The sequence below is a fragment of the Dendrobium catenatum genome, unplaced genomic scaffold, assembly GCF_001605985.2.
Source record: "Dendrobium catenatum unplaced genomic scaffold, ASM160598v2 fragScaff_scaffold_1067, whole genome shotgun sequence".
Classification (NCBI taxonomy): Eukaryota; Viridiplantae; Streptophyta; class Magnoliopsida; order Asparagales; family Orchidaceae; genus Dendrobium; species Dendrobium catenatum.
Window position 1 is genome coordinate 31,050 of NW_021319529.1, and position 21,944 is coordinate 52,993.

At 34.9% G+C, this 21,944-nt stretch overlaps 1 protein-coding gene across 1 annotated transcript; it reads left to right on the forward strand.

Moving 5' to 3' along the window:
* Positions 1 to 17,550: 17,550 nt before the first annotated feature.
* Positions 17,551 to 18,278, forward strand: LOC110105305 (auxin-induced protein 15A-like). Its single transcript, XM_020834746.2, has one exon. The coding sequence runs from the start codon at positions 17,676 to 17,678 to the stop codon at positions 18,120 to 18,122; it is 447 nt and encodes a 148-aa protein (XP_020690405.1). The 5' UTR covers positions 17,551 to 17,675; the 3' UTR covers positions 18,123 to 18,278.
* Positions 18,279 to 21,944: the final 3,666 nt, after the last annotated feature.

Sequence of the window (21,944 nt, forward strand, 5' to 3'; positions counted from 1 at the left end):
CTTTTATATACTAATAATTTAATTATTATTCTTAAATCCTAATTAATTATTTAATTAATTTTTCCCAAAATTACAAATTATTTAACTAATAACTCATATTAATTATTTAATTTTTTATTTAAAGTATTATACTAAAAGTGACAATTAACACTATTAATAACTATAATAAACTAACCAAACTACAAATATTAATTAATTAAATTTATATGAAAATCATACTACTAATATTTTATTAAAACTAAATTAATTTACTTAATTACATTGCTATTTAAAATACTATTTATTTAATTAATATAATTAATTATTAATATTTAATTTATAGTTATAATACTAACTTAATTAATTTATAATTTAAGAGTTCATCTAAAGGGTTTGCCTTATACATCTTTTACACGTGCTTCGTTATTTTTCCTCTGCGCATTCTTCGTCGGTTGCTTCGGCTTCGCATGATATGCATGCTTTCTCATGCTATGCATGCTTTTCCTATTCTGCTTGCTTCGCATTGACAGGAGTTCGCTCATATGCTTATTGCCTCCTTCGAAGGCGTAGGATCGGGAAGTCATGATTAGGAGCTCGCTCATTGCATAGAACCATTCTTCGATCCTCTTTCCTTCAAGATGCGGAGCTAGCTCCCCTTATAAGCTCATAAATCTTGTAGTCTTCTAAAAATCGAAGTCCACCAAAAGATAGGGATTTAGTAAATCTCATTATTTACGTCATTAATTCATTAAATCCAGGATTTACGATGATTCATATTTACTATGCGCTTGAAAACGTTTTGGCCAGGGATTTACCGTAAATTTGACATAAATTCCTACTACAAATGTAATTCCAAAACTTCCCATAATTGATTGATTGAAACTCATTAGCTTTAGATTAGTGCTTGAAAAGGATACAAAAAAGAATTTTTTGATGTTTTATTATAAATTAAATTGATTTAATTTGCAATATTATTTTATTTAAATTAATTTCTCTCTTTTAACTTTAAATTTAATATATTTAATGGAAATTATGATCATATCATTTTTTTTAATCATTTTTGTACCATTTAAATATGTAGGGTTTGTTTGGATAAGTTGCAGTATTTTTTTAAAGTTAGTTGCTAAAGTTGTTGTTGGGAAATTAACTTTTTTTTGAAAGTATTTGGATATTATAAATTTAATTATTTAAAAAATTAAATAGCTGATTCTTAAGATACAACTTATTTGTAACTTTAGTTATAAAAAACAACTACCCCATTACAAAATTTTTTATAAAATAGAGTTAAATAAAATTAATGTTTTAGGTTTTGTAAAAGAAAATTATGAGAAAAAACTATCTTAAATAGACCCTTAAACGATATATATTATTGCTATGGGCCAACCCCAGACAATGAGATATTTGTGCTTTTATATGTGCAAGCGACAAAAAATGGGTGCAATTGGCTAAATTTGAGCTCTGTATTTCTTTCAACTTTAATATTGATTGATTCATAAGCTTTAGATGGAGTTGCTTGAAAGTGATAAATTAAGATTTCTCCCAATATTTTAACACAAATTTTATTTAATTGATAATTTTGCCAATAATATTATTATATTTCTTATTTTTAATTTTAAATTTATTATTTTTTTAATAAAATTATGAATAAAAATCACATATAAAATTAAAACAAAATATTAATCATTTTAACATAAAATTTTATTATTTCTCTTTTTTATTTTAAATCTAATATAAAAAATCTGCATGAGCAGGTTTTTAATTATTATTTTTTTGATAAAGTTTTTTTTTTGATTAAACGTTGATTGAACTTCTTTTAATCATTTTTGCACCAAGTTAAGTAAGCTCCTTAGAATAATGTACATATTGCATGAGTAGCCCCTAACACTGAAGGATATTTGTTGCTTTTATATGTACAGGCGAAAAAAAAGGGCCGCACAAAGCTACTTGGTTGTTTTTAAGCCAAAAAAAGCACATTTCCCAAAATTCTTTATAAAGGTCGAATAGACGCAAAAACTTTGGTGATTGAAACTCTTCCTTAAAAGATATCAATGCCAAGATTGTGGATTTCAATGAAATGCATGCTTCTTGGATAATTCAAAGGGCAAAAGGTGAATTGGTTGAGACATGGAGAGGATGATCTCAAATTTCTTTATGGCAAGATTAGAAGTAGGAGGGGAAGTTCCAAATCGGTTTGTAACTTGTTGGCTTCTTCTCCTAACATGGCTAGAAATGAAGTCATTCCATCTATCATTCAGCATTTCCAAGATCTATATAATCCCACCCCTCCTTCCCTTCTGTCTTCGAATGGTTTTCCTGCAGGGAAGGTGATTACTGCCTCTATTGCGAATTCCCTCACTTCTTATGTGCATAATGATGAAATAAAAGCTGCTGTTTTTGGGATTTCGTCCAACTCCTCTCCGGGGCCTGATGGCTTCAATTCCCACTTTTTTAAATCCGGGTGGCACATTGTGGGACCTCATGTATGTAATGCTATTAGGTCCTTTTTCTCCAAAGGGTACATTCCTCATGGGGTAAAAGCAACAGCTCTTGCTATCATTCCCAAACATAACAGTGCTACTAATATTTCGGATTATAGACCTATTGCTCTATGCAATGTGATTTACAAAACAATTGCAAAGGTCATTGCTTGTAGGTTGAAACCTATCATGCCAGATATCATTAATCAATCTCAGGCGGGATTTGTTAAATCTAGAATATCTACTGATAATATTCTACTTGCTAGTGAAATTCTTGCCTATGCTAGTAAAAAGAAGGGCTCTCACCTGTTTTGTGCTAAACTTGATATCAGAAAGGCGTTTGATTCTGTCTCCAGGGAATTTGTATTATCTAGATTGATTCAAAAAGGATTCCCCAATCCTATGATTAACTGGATTAGAATGTGCATTTCTGATGTACATTTTTCTATCATTCTCAATGGTGCATTGGAGGGATATTTTACTTCATCAGCTGGGTTACGTCAGGGGTGCCCGCTTAGTCCATACCTTTTCTGTGTGGTGATGGATGCTTTTTCAAATCTTTTAGAGGACAGAGGTTTTAAAGGTATAACTGCTGATAATTTTTCCCTCACTCATCTTTTATATGCTGATGATGTGCTTATCTTTGGAGAGGCTACCATTTCCAATTGTCATAAACTTGCTAGTATTCTCAGAGAATTTGCAAATGCTACGGGTCTGCTCATAAATTTTGAGAAAAGTGCTATCATGTTTCCTAAACACCAAAGCAACCAACAAGAAATATGTGATATCTTATCTATTCACAACATCACTTCCAAGATCATCTATCTTGGTATCCCTTTGTCTTTTCATAGACATAAAATTGAAGATTATATCCCTTTAGTGGACAGTGTCAACAAAAAAATGAACGGTTGGAAGGCTCATCTGTTATCCTTTGCTGGGAGACTTCAATACCTCAAATTTACTATACAAAACACTATAGGTTATTGGATTCGTGGTGCTATCTTGCCTAAAACCATCTCTAAATTCTTGAAAAAAGCTAGCTCTCGTTTCCTTTTTTTTGGAGACTCTTCTCAGGAAAGGAAGCTGCATATGGTGGCTTGGGATGTAATCTGTCGGCCCAAGGAAAAAGGGGGACTGGGGATTCCTTCCTTCAATGCTTTACAGTTTGGTTTTAACTGTTCTGTAATTTTAAGAATGTACAACTCCTCATCCACCTTATCTGACTGGTTATTTAGTAAATACCAGTCGCCTTGGAGTAAGCCTTCTATTTCTGATACAAAATTCTGGAAATCTGAGAAGAATACTGCCATCCAGGCTAAAACTAGTTTTTGCTTCAGAATTACTACAAATTCCCCTATTTCCTTTCTTTGGGACCACTGGTGCAATTCTCTTACTCTTCAGGAATTCATGGGGAATGAAATTTCTCATCCAAACTGTGCTATTCGATCTTTGTTTAGGGAAGATCAATGGGTTCTTCCAGAATTTTTGCCTGTGCAAATCAAAAATATTTTTCAGCATATATCTGATGCCGAGGGACCCTGTATGCTTTGGGAAAACAAGAACAATTCTAAGTTTAAAAATTATATAGAGGATTATTATAAAGACTTGCATAACTGCAATTGGTATAAGGCTGTATGGCACAAAAGGAATTGCTTAAAACACAATGTTTTTGTGTGGATGGCCCTGGTTGGGGGACTTAAAACTTCGGATGCTCTTCGTATCAGGCAGATTTCGGTTCCTAGAAAATGCAATCTATGCCATATATTTGATGAATCGGTCACTCATCTGTTTTATGAGTGCTCTTACTCATTTACTGTGATCAATGAGCTTATTCCTAGCACTGCAAGGTTGCTTTTTAGACCTTCTCTGTTGCAAACTTATTCCTGGATCAATTCAACTTACAAAGGCATGACTTTGGTTAAAACTTTCTACAAACTCATAATTGGATGTGCAACTTATTATATTTGGAAGGAAAGGAACTCAAGGAGATTTGGGGATTCTATGCTTAGTTCTATCTCGCTTTCCTTACTTATTAAAAAAGTGGTTTTTGAAAAAGTTTCAAAATGGAAGGATTCGTATCATTTGTTGGAAATGCTTTAACCTGGAGAATTTTTGGGATTGTAATGTGGAACTTTGTTGGTAGCTGTTTTGTTGTGGATGGATTTCATTATATTTGCTGGATTACTTCAAGTCCCTATGTCGCTTCGATGTGCCTGTATAGCTCAGGCTGGACAATGATGAAGCTCCCATTAGATAGTCCCTTGGATGGTCTACGGGCAACCGGGGCTCTGTCTAATTTCAAATTTAATTACCTGAGTCCAGTCTGTCTTGCTAGGGAGCTTGGTTTTGCTGTTTCTATTTGCAGGCAGTGGACTTTCTGGGCCTGGCGTTTTCTCCATTCTGGATTCAACTGTTATCATGTTGACTGCTGCTGTTTTGGACGCCACGATGCTAGTTTTTTCAAGACCTTTTTGTGCATTTACCACTATTTTGGCTCTGTTATTGTTTTTTACATTGTAAAGGGTGGTATAGTTGGGTGGTATAGTTGGGTTTTTTCCCTTTATTTTGTCCTACATAAGTTTTTGTATTTACTTATGTAGGAGTTTTTACTTGTAATCTCTTTTTTACTTGTTTCTGATAGTAATATGGGCTTAGGCCCCAAATTTTCCCCAAAAAAAAAAAAATTTTATAAAATGGGACAGTTGCTATTATATATAAGACAGATTATTATTATATTCCTGAGAGAATAAGTTCAACATTTAGATTATTATAATGCAAAAATGCTTTTCTCTATTGAAAAAATTACCGTTTATTGTAAGAATGCCCTATTCTTTTTTAGACTTTATTTGGGATAGTTTTCTTACTACATTGTAAAACTACTTTAAAGAAAATAACTTATTTAAATTTTTGTATAAGTAGTTTATTAGTATTATTATTTTTAAAGCATCAAAAAATAAGAGTCCAAACAAAAATTATGATTACAATCTAAAAAATAAAACAATGAAAGCCTTACTTTATTATTTGAAGAGAAGTAATAATAATAAACTACACATTATTAGTTATGTGAATGATTGATTATTAAGCTCAATAAATATGATCAACTCATATGCACAAGGCCATTTTAATTAAATACGGTAAACATCTAAGTTAATCAAATCATACTACACAAATAAAAGTGGAGGTGTGGTAAATGAAATAATGTTATGTGAGTACTAAACATGCAAATGTAATATTATTTTTTTTTGGGAAAATTTGGCCAGAGCCTTTTATTCATAAACGAAAAATAAAAAAACAATGAAAAAGAAAAATGATAGTAAAATCATATCATAAAAAGAAATACAATAAGAGATAGAAGAAACAAAACAGAAAGGGTGAAACTCAAATGAACAGTCTTAGTTCCATCGATAAGCTTTGAACTAAGTTTGACTGGATTGAAAATCAGAGAGCATATACTCTGGTTGCCCGAAGACCCTCCAAGAGTATCCAAAGTCAGGCTATCATCATCGTTCAGGCTGAAAAATAAAGCCTGATTGTAAAATCCGAACAGCAATAGACCTAGCGAAAACCAACGAATCAGCCTTCAGAGAAGCTTCTAGAGCCAGATCAAGAAATCTGGACTCCAGACATCAAATCTAACAGAAAACAACACCAGTCCAGTGTCAAAGAGTAATTTCATTGTGTTTCCATTTCATCGCCTTTATTCTCACATCCTTTGCAATTTCAAATGCCAAAGTAGTAAAGCACTTAGCTGTTGCATTAAACCTATGGTTATTCCTTTCCGTCCACAAATGGTAAACAGTGGCATTGAATAATAAGAGATAGAACGACTTATTCTTATTTTCACCCGGCAAACCTCCAATTAAATCAAGGGCCTGAGACACATTTGGCCTTAACAAAAAGTTTTGTAAGGAAGGAATGAGCCTAATAAGAGTATTATAAGAATAATCGCATTCAAAAAATAAATGTCGATTGGATTCCAGATTTTCCTGATAGAAATGACATTTTGGATTATCAATGTGAATACCTCTCCAAGTTAGAACCTCAGCTGTTTTAATCTTATCAAGTATGGCCATCCAAGTATAGATAGAGAATCTAGGAGAATGCCTCTTATGCCAAACAAGATGGGACCAGTCCACAGATTCTTGATTTTCAAAGAAGTTCAAGTAATAATATTTATATGAGTGCTTAGTGTTACCTTTTCATGTGAGGCTTTGAGTGTTATCCAGGGCTAGAGGAATATTATGGATGAAGTTTCTGATGTCTTCCCTGATAGAGTCAGGTATGCACCAGTTCCCATTATGTATCTAGCTATCAATAGTATCATTGTCCTTGCAAAAATTGAGAGATGAAATTTCAGGGAATTTAATCGACAATTTTTCCCCCAAACACCAATGATCCCACAAAATCGATGCCTTGCATAAACGATGAGGAGAGAAGAGAAAAAATTCTCTAGCCCTATCAGCAGAATTATATATAGCCTTCCAAAAATTGGTATGATGAGTAGCATTACATTTCTAGGGTGAAATGTAGCGAACAAGTAGAAATTCTGACAAAGGATTTGAATTATTGTACATTCTGCTGATGATAGAGCAGTTATAAGCATATCTCATAGCAATAATAGATGTTATACCGAGCCCACCATTACTAAAGGGTTTACAGGTGTTCTCCCAAGAAATAAGATGCATTCTTTTCCCTATAGTTTGACCAAAATAAAGAAATATGGCGCAAGCTTTATTAATACTCATAATAACAGTGTTAGGGACAAAGATAGCTCTAACCCAATATGCCACAGTGTTAGAAATCGTGTATTTAATATACTGCATTCTGCCTACTAAGGACAAAGTATTGGCTTTCCAAGCAGTAAGGAGAAGATTAATCTTTTCCACAAGGGGGTTGAAATCAGAAGCTTTGATCATACCAGATGAAATAGGGATGCCTAGATATGTAAATTTATTATAAACATTGGGAATCTTCATGATTTGGGCCAAATCCATTGAATTAGGCGTGTGCTGAGAGAATGATATAATGCTCTTATGATTATTAAGATGAAGACCAGAGCAAGAAGAGAAATAATCCTATATATCCATAAGTTTGGAGCAATTAGAGTTGTTATCCTTTCCAAAAACAATCAAATCATCAGCATACAAGAGGTGCGAGATATGAAAATCTCCCAAGGAAATACCCTTAAAATCTCTCCAGTTAGAATGATCATCAAGCAAGCAAGAAAAGCTGTCCATAATAATACAGAACATATATGGGCTAAGTGGGCAGCCTTGCCTTAAACCCGTGGAAGAAGAGAAAAAGCCTTCAAGCGAGCCATTCAAGAAAATGGAGTAATTAACATTGGTAATGCAACTCTTCATCCAGTTAGTGAACACATCAGGGAAACCTTTTTGAGACATTCTAGATATAAGAAACTCTCTAGAAACCATGTCAAAAGCCTTCCTAATGTCAAATTTAGCACAGAAGTAATCCCTCCTAGAATTGTTAAACATTTTCATAATTTCGTCAGCTAAAATAGGGTTATCAGTTGCCAATCTGTTGGTGATAAAAGATGATTGACTTTTGTGAATAATGAAAGGCATTACCAACTTCATCCGATAAGCTAGTATTTTAGCTATAATTTTATAAAAAACATTACACAAGGCAATAGTTCTGAAGTCCCCAATTTTACAGGCATGATCGTTTTTAGGAATCAGGACAAGTGCAGTGGCCTTAGCATCTATAGGGAGGTAGCTCTTAGAGAAAATTGATTGGACAGCCCTGAAAACATCATTACCTTTAATGTGCCAGTATTTTTTATAAAAATCAAAATTATACCCATCTGGCCCAGGAGCAGAGTTTGAATGTCCAGCAAACACCATATTTTTACTTCCTCAAAAGTAATAGGTTTAATAAAAAATTCAGCAAAAAGAGAAGGGAGACTAGTGCCTGTAGGGAAGTTACTAACATCCGCAGATACAAAGTTAGTTTGATTCAACAATTCCTTGAAATGGCCAATAATTTCTTGAGTTTTGGTATTCCGGTCTACAGCAGGACCAAAAAGGCCATTTTTAGAAGTACTAGTATTGACAGCTTTTCTTCTATGAATCCTAGAGTATAGAAATTTTAAATCCTCTTCCCCATGCTTGAACCAATTGAATTTAGCTCTTTGTTAAACCTAAGTGGTCCAGATAGAATTTTAAAAAATGAGCTCGGAGTTAATGATTTTAGGGTTATTACGGTACTCTGGATTGAGAGGGTCAAAATCAAGGCGAGTTTGACAATCCAACTGCTGCTGAGTAAGGGAGTCTATCCAGCTGCTAATAGAATGAGACGAGTTCCAGTTAACACCTTCAATGTACTTTTTGAGATTCCTGAGCTTAATATAGAACTGAATAATAGGATTTCCCTCTGACTGAACTGCAAAAACATCAAACAGAGCATCCCAGAAATCCTGGTATCTGGTCCAATGACTTTTGAACAAAAATCTATGAACATTCTTATAATGCTCACCAACACAAATGATAAGCGGCTAATGATCAGAAATAGAAGCACTAAGAACATTATAAAAGGAGTTAGGAAAGGTAGAAATCCATTTATTATTTACCAGAGACCTATCAAGCTTAATGCTAATAGGATTGTCACTTATCTGATTGTTCCAGGTGAAAAAAATACCCGTGGATGTAAGTTCCATGAGTGCAGTGTCAAAAATTAAGGAGTTAAAATGACCCAGCCTATCAACCGATAAAGGGTTACCCCTAGCTTTTTCAGAAATAAAACGATAGCAATTGAAATCCCAAGTAACAATCCACGGGAAATCATTAAGGGGATTGATCCTTCTAATATCATCCCATAAAATAGTTCTCTCTTCTTGAGAATTAGAAGCATATATAATGGATAAAATGACAGTATCATGCATAGTACCAGATAATTTACTAGAAATCATTTGTTTGGAAAAGTAGAAAGGCTCAAATTTGATTCTATCTAGATTCCATTTAATCCAGATTCTACCCGGAGAGGCAAGGTGGAAGTTATTACAACTATTTTCATCTCTGAAAATCTCATGACAGTGAGTAAACCAGGAGTCATTAAGATTGTGATGGAGAATTCTATTCTCTAAGAGACAGATCATACCCAATCGATGGTCCTTAACTAGTTTCTTTACACCATTCACTTTATCGGGGCTGTTGAAATCCCTGATATTCCACACTCCAATGGGTGGAAAGGTCATTAAGATTTAGAATTATTTCTCCTTTTGGAGCCTTTCCCTTTGGTGATGATTTGTTTTAGATTACCCTTTTCAGGTGGGCATTGAGTAGAGGTTTGGATACTTGTACTGGGTAGAATTTTCTGGACAGAGTCCGGAATACCAAAAGTCAGATTTATCTGAGGCTCCCTATCCTGATTGAATTAGACTGTTGGGTCCGGATCCAGATCAAAATTGTCTTGTAAAACAGAAAATTTGTTATAAGACTAAACCATTGGAGATTTAGCTTTAAGAGAAGGAGAAGTTAGGATTGGGGGATTAGAAGACTCAGAAGAGGAGTGTTCCTCATTGGGATAGCTCAGATTGGGAATGTTAGGTATGTTTAAGGGAACCTTATGGGAGCATATGATAGAAACATATGGGATAGATCTCAGTTCTTCCGGGGTGGGGAGAATACCTTTTTGAACACCATGATCCTCATTGGGTCTACGACTCTTACTATGGCTCCGAGGTGGAAATAGGGGTTTTTGAGGAAGAGTTTAAGGATTTGGGTTATTTGGGCATTTTGAGGTCAGATGAATTAATGAGGAGCAGCAATCACAAGGAATTGGTTTCCACTCATAGAGAATTTTCAGGTTAAAAATTTTTCCTTCAACCAAAATAGGAATATAATCAGGATATGAAGCCATAGCATCTACCTGCACACAAACCCTCGCATAGGTCAAATGAGATTTTGTGGCAGTCAGATCATCTACCGCAAGGGGGATACCAATTTTAGTCACGATTTTTGAAATTCCAGAAGGGGTCCAGCAGCATAGAGGTAAGTCGAGGATTTTGATCCAGATGGGGATCGAGGTGAAATCTTCTCTTTTAGGGATAAACAGAGGCGTCTACTTTTGCAGTATGAAAGGCTTACCCAGGATAAACTAGATTCCTTTGTTCCAACATACTCAAATTCTTCAGCAGAAGAAAATTTTAAAAGAAAGAAACCATCATTCAAGGAGATCATTTTGATACTGCCTTTAAGCTTCCATACCTTGCTTACCGCCGCAAGTAAGGAACCATAGAAAGGCCTCTTACCAAGAGAATATCCCACCAAAGTCAAGTTCTATTCCGAAGAAGCCTCAACAACATCCTCATGTGCAAACGGGATGATGTCCTCAGGAGTTGGAATAGCAGAAATAGCAAACCATCTAGGGTTAGGGTTGTCGGCGAGGACCCGGGTCCAGGGTAGAGGGTTTTGCGAAGAAATCAGTAGAGAAACATGATGCATGTTGAGGGAGGGGAGGCTAAAAGAGTGAAGCGGTGGAAAACAGAGTTGGAGAGGGAGGGATCCCTCTATCTTCACGGAGGCGAAGCACAGGAGAAAGTGGAGGAGAGCGAAAAAACCCTAGCGGGCAAAAAAACCCAAGTTGAGAATTTTGATACACAATTTTGCAGTGTACACACTGTTAAGAGAGTTGCTATTTGCATGTTTTATATTCTTGCAACTTGTATTATTTTGATAATTTCAAATATTATTGTTTTATGTATAGATATCTCCTAACACTTTTTTGGAAGATTTGTTTTTGCTCTAGTGGTACTAATATTTTAAAAAAATCAACTCCAAACTATGAAGACTATAAATCAAATTCAGCATCCAATCATTTGTAAATTAAAAGCTTTAAAAATGTCTTTGAATTGAGAGGGAGTGATTGTAATTGAGTGAATATTCACAACACACACATATGGGGGAATAATTTTTGTGAACTGATCGTATGGGACGAACATAGTTCGTATGGGACGATCATGTCAATTAACCCCTCGGAATAGCAATGGATCGAACAGACAGCGAGAAAATTTTTCTAAGTCCTAATCGTCCGAACAAATTTAATATTCGTCCCGGGATGAACTCCTCTGGATTCACACTTTACACTGTTCGTCCAGACGAAATGCATGATTCGTCTTTGGACAAGATTCTCTGTTTAAAATCATCTAGGATGAAATTTACCCTTTGTCCCTGGACGATTTAAAATCATCCAAGATGAAACTCGTTCGTCCCAGGACGAACCGAACTGACTTACCACAGTTGGTTACGTCATGCAAGGATTTGGAAACCGACCTATGGAATAACCGTTTCGTACCGGATGAACCAAGTTCATATGGGATGATGATCGTGTACGAACATAGTTCGTACCAATATACACTAGGATCATTTCCGACATTTTAAGTAAAATCGTCCAGGACGATCCACGATCGTACGAGATGATCCACTATGTACAAAATTGAAAATTTGTAGTTTTTGGGCAGTTTTTCTTGTCTTTCTTATATATAAATCAAATTAGACTACCACCAAATCTTTTTGGTCATTGATCTTCATGCCTATTGAAAGAAGACTCAATGAGAGAGTGAGAGAGAGCATTCAAAGAAGGATTTCTTCCACTGGAGCGTGAAGGCTTTGCTTGGTGTTCAAAGGTAAGATTTTCTACTTGTAATTTGAGATTACTTCACTCTTTTCTTTCTTCCTTCTAGATTTCTTGTGAGGAGATCTGTCAAGGAGATCTGGTTCTCTACCCACACTAGGAGAGTGTCAAAGGATGAAGGGTTCTCTGCCCACACTAGAAGAGTGTAAAAGGATGAAGGGTTCTCTGCCCACACTAGGAGAGTGTGAAAGGATGGATGGTTCTCTGCCCACACTAGGAGAGTGTAAAAGGACGAAGGGTTTTCTGCCCACACTAGGAGAGTGTGAAAGGACGAAGGGTTCTCTTCCCACACTAGAAGAGTGTAAAAGGATGAAGGGTTCTCTGCCCACACTAGGAGAGTGTGAAAGGATGGACGGTTCTCTAACCACACTAGGAGAGTGTGAAAGGATGAAGGGTTCTCTACCCACACTAGGAGAGTGTGAAAGGATGAAGGGTTCTCTGCCCACACTAGGAGAGTGTGAAAGGAGAAGGTTTCTCTGTCCACACTAGGAGAGTGTGAAAGGATGATGGGTTCTCTTCCCACTCTAGGAGAGTATGAAAGGACGGACGGTTCTCTGCCAACATTGGGGATAGTGTAAAAGGATGATGGTTCTCTGCCGCATCGGGTAGTGGTGAAAGAGTGTTTGTAAAGGCTTCTCCGCCTGCTGTGGGTGCAAAAGGAGAGACACTATTGGTATTAGTGCAATACTCAGAGGGTACCTCTGGGGAGTGGATGTAGGTCTAGTTTAGATCGAACCACTATAAATCTTGTGTCATTTATTTTTACTATTTTTATTTTCCGCATTTACTGCTTTAAAAGTTGTGGTTGAAAAACTTTTTTATAAAAATTCATTAAATTATTTTCGGTTCAACTCATCTAAAAGAGGGATAATTTTAACTACCAATTCATCCCCCCCCCCCCCCCTCTTGATAGCCGTGGGACATTAACTTAGGTTTAACAACCTATTCACTAGCCTCAACACACACAGAACCCAAATGTAATATTATAAATCTACTCAATGCTAGAGCTCAAGAACTATTATTAATTGTGTTTATCATTTTAACTATTAATCATAATCAATTAAGCTAAGTAGATAAAGTGCAATAAATGAAAACTAATTTATAAGAAAAATTACACAAATATTTTTTACTTTATATTTTAATTACTCATTTGTTTGTTTCCTTAAGCTCAACTCTTTAATTATAAAGAAGTATTATATATCATGCTCTTTTTTCAGGCTAATGTGACTTAAACATCTAATTTTAAATCGACTTACGCAACCTAATTTCTATAACAAGACAAAACACAATTAAAATTCCTTCAAATTTTAAAGCAGACCTAATTGCTGTCTCCTATAATTATAAATTAACCTCTATTTGTTCCGAGAGGATTGCATAGACATTATAAATTATATGAACAAACTCCCAAAAAAAATCGTAAACATTTAGAAAGCTTTCTTGTGAAAACCCTTAAATGATTTTACATCTATCATTCTCTTATCGATTAAGTTTTTATTTTCAAGTGTTTGAGTTATGTATAAGCACAAGTACTGCTTAATTCATCAACCATCATATGGTATTCATTTTTTTTTCTACTGCACTCTCGCATACCCCATTTCTTTCTCGGCTAGCGCTTTTAACTAGCTGTTCTTCTTATGGTTTTTCATAAGTTTCCTGTGATCCTTGTGTCCTTGTGGAGTTTTTCTTCTTTTCTTTGTTATTTTTTGTGGGAATTTCTTGATGTCTCCTAGCTTTAAACACTCCGATCCTAGCTTCCTCACTGGTATGCACCAATTAAAATCTTTCAAAGTGGTTTTAAATAGCTGCTTCTAATTCCTCGGTGGATTTCCTTGATTTTAAAGTAACTACCCTAAGGGGTTTGCAAGCATTATGGATATCCGAGGGAGAGGTGCTTCATCTTTCTAAGCCGTTTGATTATGTGCTGGTTGGGCAGTTTTTGCTTCGTCAGTCGGTGCTTGACATGATTAGAAAAATTTCTTTCAACCTCAAACTTTCGGGTGAGTTTTTGTCACTCTATTGAATCAGAACATTGTCTTGATCAAACTTGCTAATGACCTTGATTATGGTAGGGTTTTTTCTCATAGATCTTATTTTCTTTATGGATTTTTTATTAAGTTGATTAAATGGACCCATTTTCTAGACTTTTTAGAATAATCCCCTATCATCCATATAAGGCTTTCTTTCCTTGAACTTTGCCCCCATCTCTAATCCCCATGCATTCTCTTTGGCTTGGGTTTTATATTTGGTTGGCTTATTCACACGGATTGTGCCACTGTTATGGGTTCTCTCCCTTATGTGGCACAATTTCTTATGGAAAATGACATTTCTAAAATTTACCCTGATTCTGTTAGGCTTGATCTTGAAAGTTTGGGTTATGTTGAAAAGGTCATTGTGGAAGGTATGCTTAGTTTTTGCTCATACTGCAAAGAGGTAGGTAATAGAAACTCTGATTGTGCTAAATTGCATCCTCAGTTGAAGAAGGTTAATGTCTCTATCCAGCTAAATGCTGGTTCTGCCTCAATTCTTGTTGTAGAAGTTAATCAGTGAAAAATGAATAATGTGCATGGGTGAGAATGGTGATTGAAATTGAAAATGTAAGAGATTTAAACTCGCAAGGTATTGTGGATAATTTTGGAACTAGGCTTGATATCTCGGTTCTGTTGGTTTTGCCTGGTTTACAGTGTGTTTTCTTTAGTTGTGGCAATGATTTAGTTCACGTGGTTAGTTCGCCTGTGAATATTAATGTCTCTTCTACCATTAATGTTACTAATGTTGATCATGAAGGTTGAGAGGGCATTTTCAATGATGTTGATAATTGTTTGTTGTTAATCCATGAAGCTGATCTTCCTCTGATTCCTCTCCTATTGCTATTATATTAGCTTTTAAGAGTATTCATGTTGATCGTGATAAAGTGGGGGTGTGTGAAATTAATAGGGGTCATGTTTTTTATTCTCCTTGTGATTTGGTGTCTTATTCTGGTGATTATGCTATGGTAGAATAGATTGTATTGCCTATTAAGGTTAATGTTGCTAATGTGCCTTTTCTTGATGCACCTATTTATTTTATTTCAAAAGTTACTTTGTTTGCACAATTGGACTTAAATGTCACTACAGGAAAACCCGGTATTACCGGCGGAACATATCTGCCGGTAATATGCAAAATCCGACGGAAATTCTTGGTTTCCGGCGCATTTCCATCGGAATTTGGTACGCCGGTTTGGTGCGCATAGAAAAATGTCTTTCGACGTTTATAAGATACCGAAAACCTTTCCGGCACAATCTCCGATGCATTACCGGCGCAAAATGTGTTAGCCAAAATGTCATTTCTTAACAGATTATTCCGGTGTTATATACGCCGGAATTTATGACGTACATATCCGCCGGAAATACCGGCGGCTAAAATGCCGTACGTTCATCGTAACGAAAGCTACAGCTTGTTTCCGGCGCAATTTATGCATCAAAAATACCGGCGGACAAGACACCGTAAGGTGCGTCGTAACTAAAGCTACGAATAGTTTCCGGCGCATTTTTTGCCTGCAATTAAGCGAAAAAAAAATGCCGGCATCATTGCACCAATTCATTGTATCGTTGTTTCCGTCTTATTTCTGACGCTAAATTCGTCGGAAGCCTGTAGCAATAACAAAAAAAAATTGCCTTCCCAGCCAACAATCGGATTTCCACACCTGCAAACATATATAAATACATACAATAACAGTTCCACAACACAGATCTACACATCAAAAATCTCAAGAACTTCAACATATACTTAAAAACATAAATATCCATTAAAATAGATTATTCAATAGCATCAACCAACTAATATTAAAAACATCACAGATTATTCAATAACACAGATTCAAAGAAGGAAACAAGTTCATATGACTAAACCAAACTACTCTGAATCCGACGGTATTCACGTGTTTTCCTAATGCATGTGAAGTGTGCTGGTGTTGATCATTCTGACATGTTAGAGGGGTCGATTTCATCATTGTGTGGCAGTGACAGAGATGAGTTGGATGATCCTCTTGATGAGATGTATGGTTTGGATGTCGGATGTCTTGTTCCTAAAGTTTTTTCTCATGGTGGAGGAAAGAGGCGTTGGAGAAAGTCTAGGAAATAGTATTTTGTTTTGATTTTGGGTTCTTCTTTTCGTGTTGTTGGTTCTCCTCTAGCATCGCTTGGTCTGGGTTGTGGGTGGTTCTATGTTTCGTCTGTTATTGCTGGTCCCTTGTCTCTGTTGGGGCTGCTTTTTTGATGGTTTTGGGGCTTGCTTATGGTCCTGTGGGGCTGATATTGGTGTTTTGAGGTTGGTTTTGTTGGCTGTTGGGTTGTTTTCTGCTTTCCTCTTATAGGTGTTGTGCTTGTGGTGCTGCGGACAACACATCGTTTCTAGCTCATTAGATTTCCTGCTCGGTCAATGGTTCTTTTGATTGCTAGGTGTTATTACCTATTGTCGTGTGCTTGTTTTTAATGTTCAAGCAATTAAAATTACTTAAAATTTTAAATGAGACTTAATAGGTGCCTCCTATAATTATAAATTAGCCACTAATTTTTTTTAGAAGAGATTGAATAGACATTACTATTTTTATGAACAAACTCAAAAAAAGAAAGTTTTGATAAACATTTAGAAAGCTTCCCCGTGAAAACCCTTAAATGATTTTACATATATCATTCTCTTATTGATTAGGTTTTTACTCTCAAATGTATGAGTTATGTATAAGCACAAATACTGCTTAATTCATCTATTATGTATAAGCAACAATAACCAAATCATTTGAAAATTCACAAAACTTGACTAAAAAATGGTTAGTCAAAGGAACCCAATGATTGGCCCAAATCATCTCAATGACTATATGATTCATCAAGATTGAAAAGAATAGTTATTGCATTAAATAATTATAATAGAAGATTTTTTATTTTAAAATATATCATACAATATTAGATTTCTTGTAATAAAAATTTAATGAATTCAAGGCGATATGAATTAAACCTAAATTCATTAATTAAATATAACTTCCTCATTAATTTAAATGATTATGTAATTATTATAAATTTTTACATATACCAAATGAAATCCAACAATTCTAACATTTTTCTTTTTACATAGAAACATAAATATGTTAGTAACATATCATAGATTTTCATACAAAAATAATCTTTTAAACCAAATAATAACAAAAGTAATATTGAATTTAATGATGAATTTATCATAAGATTACTAGTTATTACTAAGTAATTAATAAATAACAATAAATTAGGTGAATATAAAATACATTCAAAGTAATATTTCTTAAGCACCAAATAGACATTTTTCTAAAATGACCATATGCAGGAGGCAAAAATTCCTGAGTTAAAACTTTCTAAATTCTTAAGGGCATTTTAGTCACATAAAAAATATTTTTCTTTAAATATTGCAGTACTCTCTAAAATCTCTCATGCTCAACCATCTAAACTCTCTCACCCTCTACATCTCTGATGAGGAGAATCCACCTCAATCGATTAATTGATATCCGCTCTTTTCAAATATCTCTTCTAGTTTCTGTTTCCTTCTGAATTCAACAACACAATAATGGAGAGGATATGGCAGATCGTAAACCTGAAGTGCATGATGCGGCGGTGGCGCGCTCTAATTCTCCGGAGTTCGGACGCCTACAAGCACCCAACTCGGCAGGGTTACGCTGCCGTATATGTCGGGTCTGACCGGCGACGATTCGAGATTCCGGCTAGATACCTCAATCTTCCGGTTATAGCTGGACTTCTTGAAAAAGCGGAAGAGGAGTTCGGCGGAGCACAGCCCTCCGGCGGCCTCTCGTTGCCATGCGAGCCGCTGTTCTTCTTGTGGGTTCTCCAGCTTCTCAGCCGAGACGAGTCTCGATTTCGCAGCCTTGAACTTGAAGCTTTCTCCTGCCTCTATGTTCATCTCTCATCTGCCGGAGACTACTCCATTTCCATGGCCGCAATGAGGTGCTCGCAAAGCTTCCGTGTTCTGCAAACTGCTAGATTTGATGCACCGTGAAATGATTTTATATCCAAATTTTAAATTTTATATTTATTTATATAATTTATAAATAAGTATAAAAATTTAAATATTTGATATAATAATCGATAAAAATATGTATGAAAATCCCCGCTTTTTATTAATGTAAATAAATAAAATTTCCTCTGTGATATATAAGTGTAGAATTTTGTAGAGGGTTTCAAAAATCAAAATAAAAATTTCTGCTCGGCCTTAATTCAGACCAAATGGCTAAAAATAAAATAAAAATTACTTCATAAGTTTAAGATCAGCATGAATTTGTAAATTTATTTTCTATCTAACATTTTTTAAACTAAATTAAAATTTCAAAATTGATTTAATTATTTTAATATAATTTTTTCCCTAAATTTTAAACATGGAGTTCACCAAAACTTTATTGTTCCAATGACCTCCAAGTGGAGGGAGAATTGCTTGAAAGAGTTCATGCTCAAATAAGACTTTCATTCATTACTTTTTTTTTAACTATATTTTGAATATAAAATATTCTTTCATTCATTACTTGACTTTTACTAGGGAGACACTTTCACAACTTGAACTATGCTAGAAAAGGAAATAATATATTTCAAATACATTTAAAATTGAATAGAGGGATTGTTACCCAAATTTAAATTATTTATTTATTTCCAAAAATAAAAAATAAAAGCAAAATATAAGGAACATTTTAGCTCATTAACTAAAATATTGGAAATATGATTCTTTCCGTTTACAACTTTAGGGGAATCCAACCCACTATAAATGGCTGCCTTTTTTACATTTAAGAAAATCAATCTATTTTGAAACTCATCATTTGAGTCATCCTTGACTTCAATTTTATAATTAATAAGGATTTGATTTTCTTCAAAGCAACATTGAATGTAAAATTTAATTAATTTTGAATACTTACAATAAACCAAATGGATAGTTTGAAGGCAAGAAAAAAAAGGATAAAACAAACAATTTTTTTCCTTTCGTCTAATCAGAAAACTGCCAAATCTTTGGCCTATTTTGAATAACTCACTTTGACTTTAAGACCTCAAGAATTGAAATCAATGAAGTTTCTAAGGTTTTGTTTACAAGTGTTGTAATAACGAATGCCTTAGAAAATATCACAAGTTATGGCTATTGACTAAATTTGAGCTCTCCATTACTTTCAACTTTAGGATCTATTTGGCAACAAGTAGATTTAATTTTAGTGGAATTTAATAAATCCTGTTAAATCAGATTTGATAGATCCCGATAGTCTTAAATCTTTTAAATTGTTTATTATGACATATGTTAAATCTTGATAAATCATAATAAATGATTTGGCATTGTTATCCAAGATTTAAGGTGGTTGATCAACTATAAGTTACTTATTAACATTATTAACTTTAATATAAGTTACTTATTAATGTTATTGCTTATAATGATTAAATAATAAAATTAGAAGCTAGCTTAATTATTACTTGATACGTTATCATGAAATTATCTTGATTGGGCACGAATTTCGATGCAAATCCCAACCCGGAAACTTCAAAAATTAAATTCGGGAGCACCCGAACTTTGATTTCAGCGAGCTTATAGTCAAACTGAGCGTCTCGGAAATACGAACCCAACGACACTAAATTCAACCCAATCCGAGCCCAAATGGGTTCAAATAAAGGACCCGAAGCGCTGTTGGAAGGTTCAAACCACAATTCGAGTTACCAAACGGTCTCCGATTTAAACGAGCTTATACTCGAATCGAACGACTCGACGAGACGAATCCAACAAACCTAAGATCGCTAGATTCTGACATCACTAAGGTCTTCAAATGGCTGACGAACGGTGTATGATCAAAGGATTCAATATCAGCCGTCCATTCAACCACTCCCTGTTCGCCCCTGATCTCACACATATTTACAAGCCATGCCACTCCAGAAAAACTATAAATAGAGCATTCATTCTTCACAAGAGGGACTCAAGTGAAGAGAGAGAAGAAGAAGGAATGAAGAAGAAAAAGGGGAAAGGGAGAATCCTATCCTCTCGACCACCGCCGAAGTTCGTTCTGCCGCCCGAACACGTCGGGATTTTGCGTGATATTCGGGAGAACGCAGGAATTCTGCCCAACTTCCACGTGATGCTGAAATTCTTCTCAATTTGCAACAGAGTTCCCTCCTGATGCCGAAACTCTGCCCAAGTGAAGACGGAGTTCTCCTCTGCCACCAACTGACGTCAGACATCTACCCGACATCGGAACTTCACTCTTCACAAAGTTTTTACCCGACGCCGGACTTCTACCGTTATCGGACTTCGCTGGACGTCTACGCCAAGATGGATTTCTTTTCATTGTTGGACTTCTACCTGACGCTGTCCTTCTGATCTTCGTCGTCAGACTACAGTCTTTCCGACCTCCGTCGCCCGCCGACTACGGTCCTCCTGACTTATGTCGCCTGCCGACTACAGTCTTTCCGACCTCTATCGCCCGCCGACTACGGCCCTCCTTACTTACGTCGCCCGCTGACTACGGTCCTCATATCATGTAATGTACTCTATAAAATGTACATCAAGCAAAGGCCTCTCCCAAGGAAGGGCCTCATTTGTAATCGACTGCAATACCAGTGGATTCATTCAAATTGGGCTAGGCCTCGTGGTTTTTCCTCCTTTTCAGGGGTTTTCCATGTAAAAATCTTGGTGTCTCATAAATGCTAGACCCTCTCTCTTATCTGATTGCGTGCCGGATTTTCGTACAATGCTAAGACGATAAACTTTATATTTCTCTACCGCCGTGAATACTCCTGGACACAACATTACTATTTATCAAATTAATTATGAAATTACTTATTATATTCCTAATAATTTAATTTAATTCTTAAATCCTAACTAATTGTTTAATTATTTTTCAAAAATACAAATTATTTAACTAATACTCATATTAATGATTTAATTATTTATTTAAGTATCATACTAAATTAGTGACAATTATACTATAATAACTATAATAACTAAACAAATTACAAATATTAATTAATCTAATTTAATGAAAATCATACTACATAATATTTTATTAACACTAAATAATTTACTTAATTTTACATCTAATTAAAAATACTTTTAATTTAATAATAAATAATTATTAAATTAAATTATAGTTTATAATACTAACTTAGATTAATTTATAATTTAAGAGATTCATCTTAGGTTTGCTTTACATCTTATTTACACGCTGCTCGTTATTTTCCTCTGCGCCATTTCTTCGTGTTGCTGTCGGCTTCCGATGATATGCATAGCTTCTCATGCTATGCATGCTTTCCTATTCTGCTGCTTCGCATCGACGGATGCCTCATTGCTTGCCTCTCGAATAGCGTTAGGACGGAAGTCATGCATAGGAAGCTCGCTCATTGCATAGGAACCAATCGTCGGATCCTCTTCCTTCAAGCATGGGAGGCTAGCTCCCTTATAGCTCATAAATTCATTGTAGTATCTCTAAAATCGTAAGTCCACAAAAGATAGGATTAGTAAACTCATATTACGTCATAAATTCATAAATCCAGGATTTACGATGATCAATTTTACTATGCGCTTGAGACTTGTTTGGCAGGGTATTTACCGTAAATGTACATAAAATCCAACTACAAATGAATTCCAAACTTCCCCATAATGATTGATTGATCGTATAGCTTTAGATTAGTGCTTGAAAGGATACAAAAGATTTTGAGTTTATTATAAATTATAATTGATAATTTGCAATATATTTTTATTAAATTTTATTTCTCTCTTTTACTTTAAATTAATATATTTTAATGAAATTATGTACATATCATTTTTTAATCATTTTTGTACCATTTAAGTATGTAGCGTTTG

Coding starts and splice junctions, on each gene's coding strand:
- LOC110105305 (XM_020834746.2), top strand. CDS start 17,676: ATGGAGAGGATATGGCAGATCGTAAACCTGAAGTGCATGATGCGGCGG.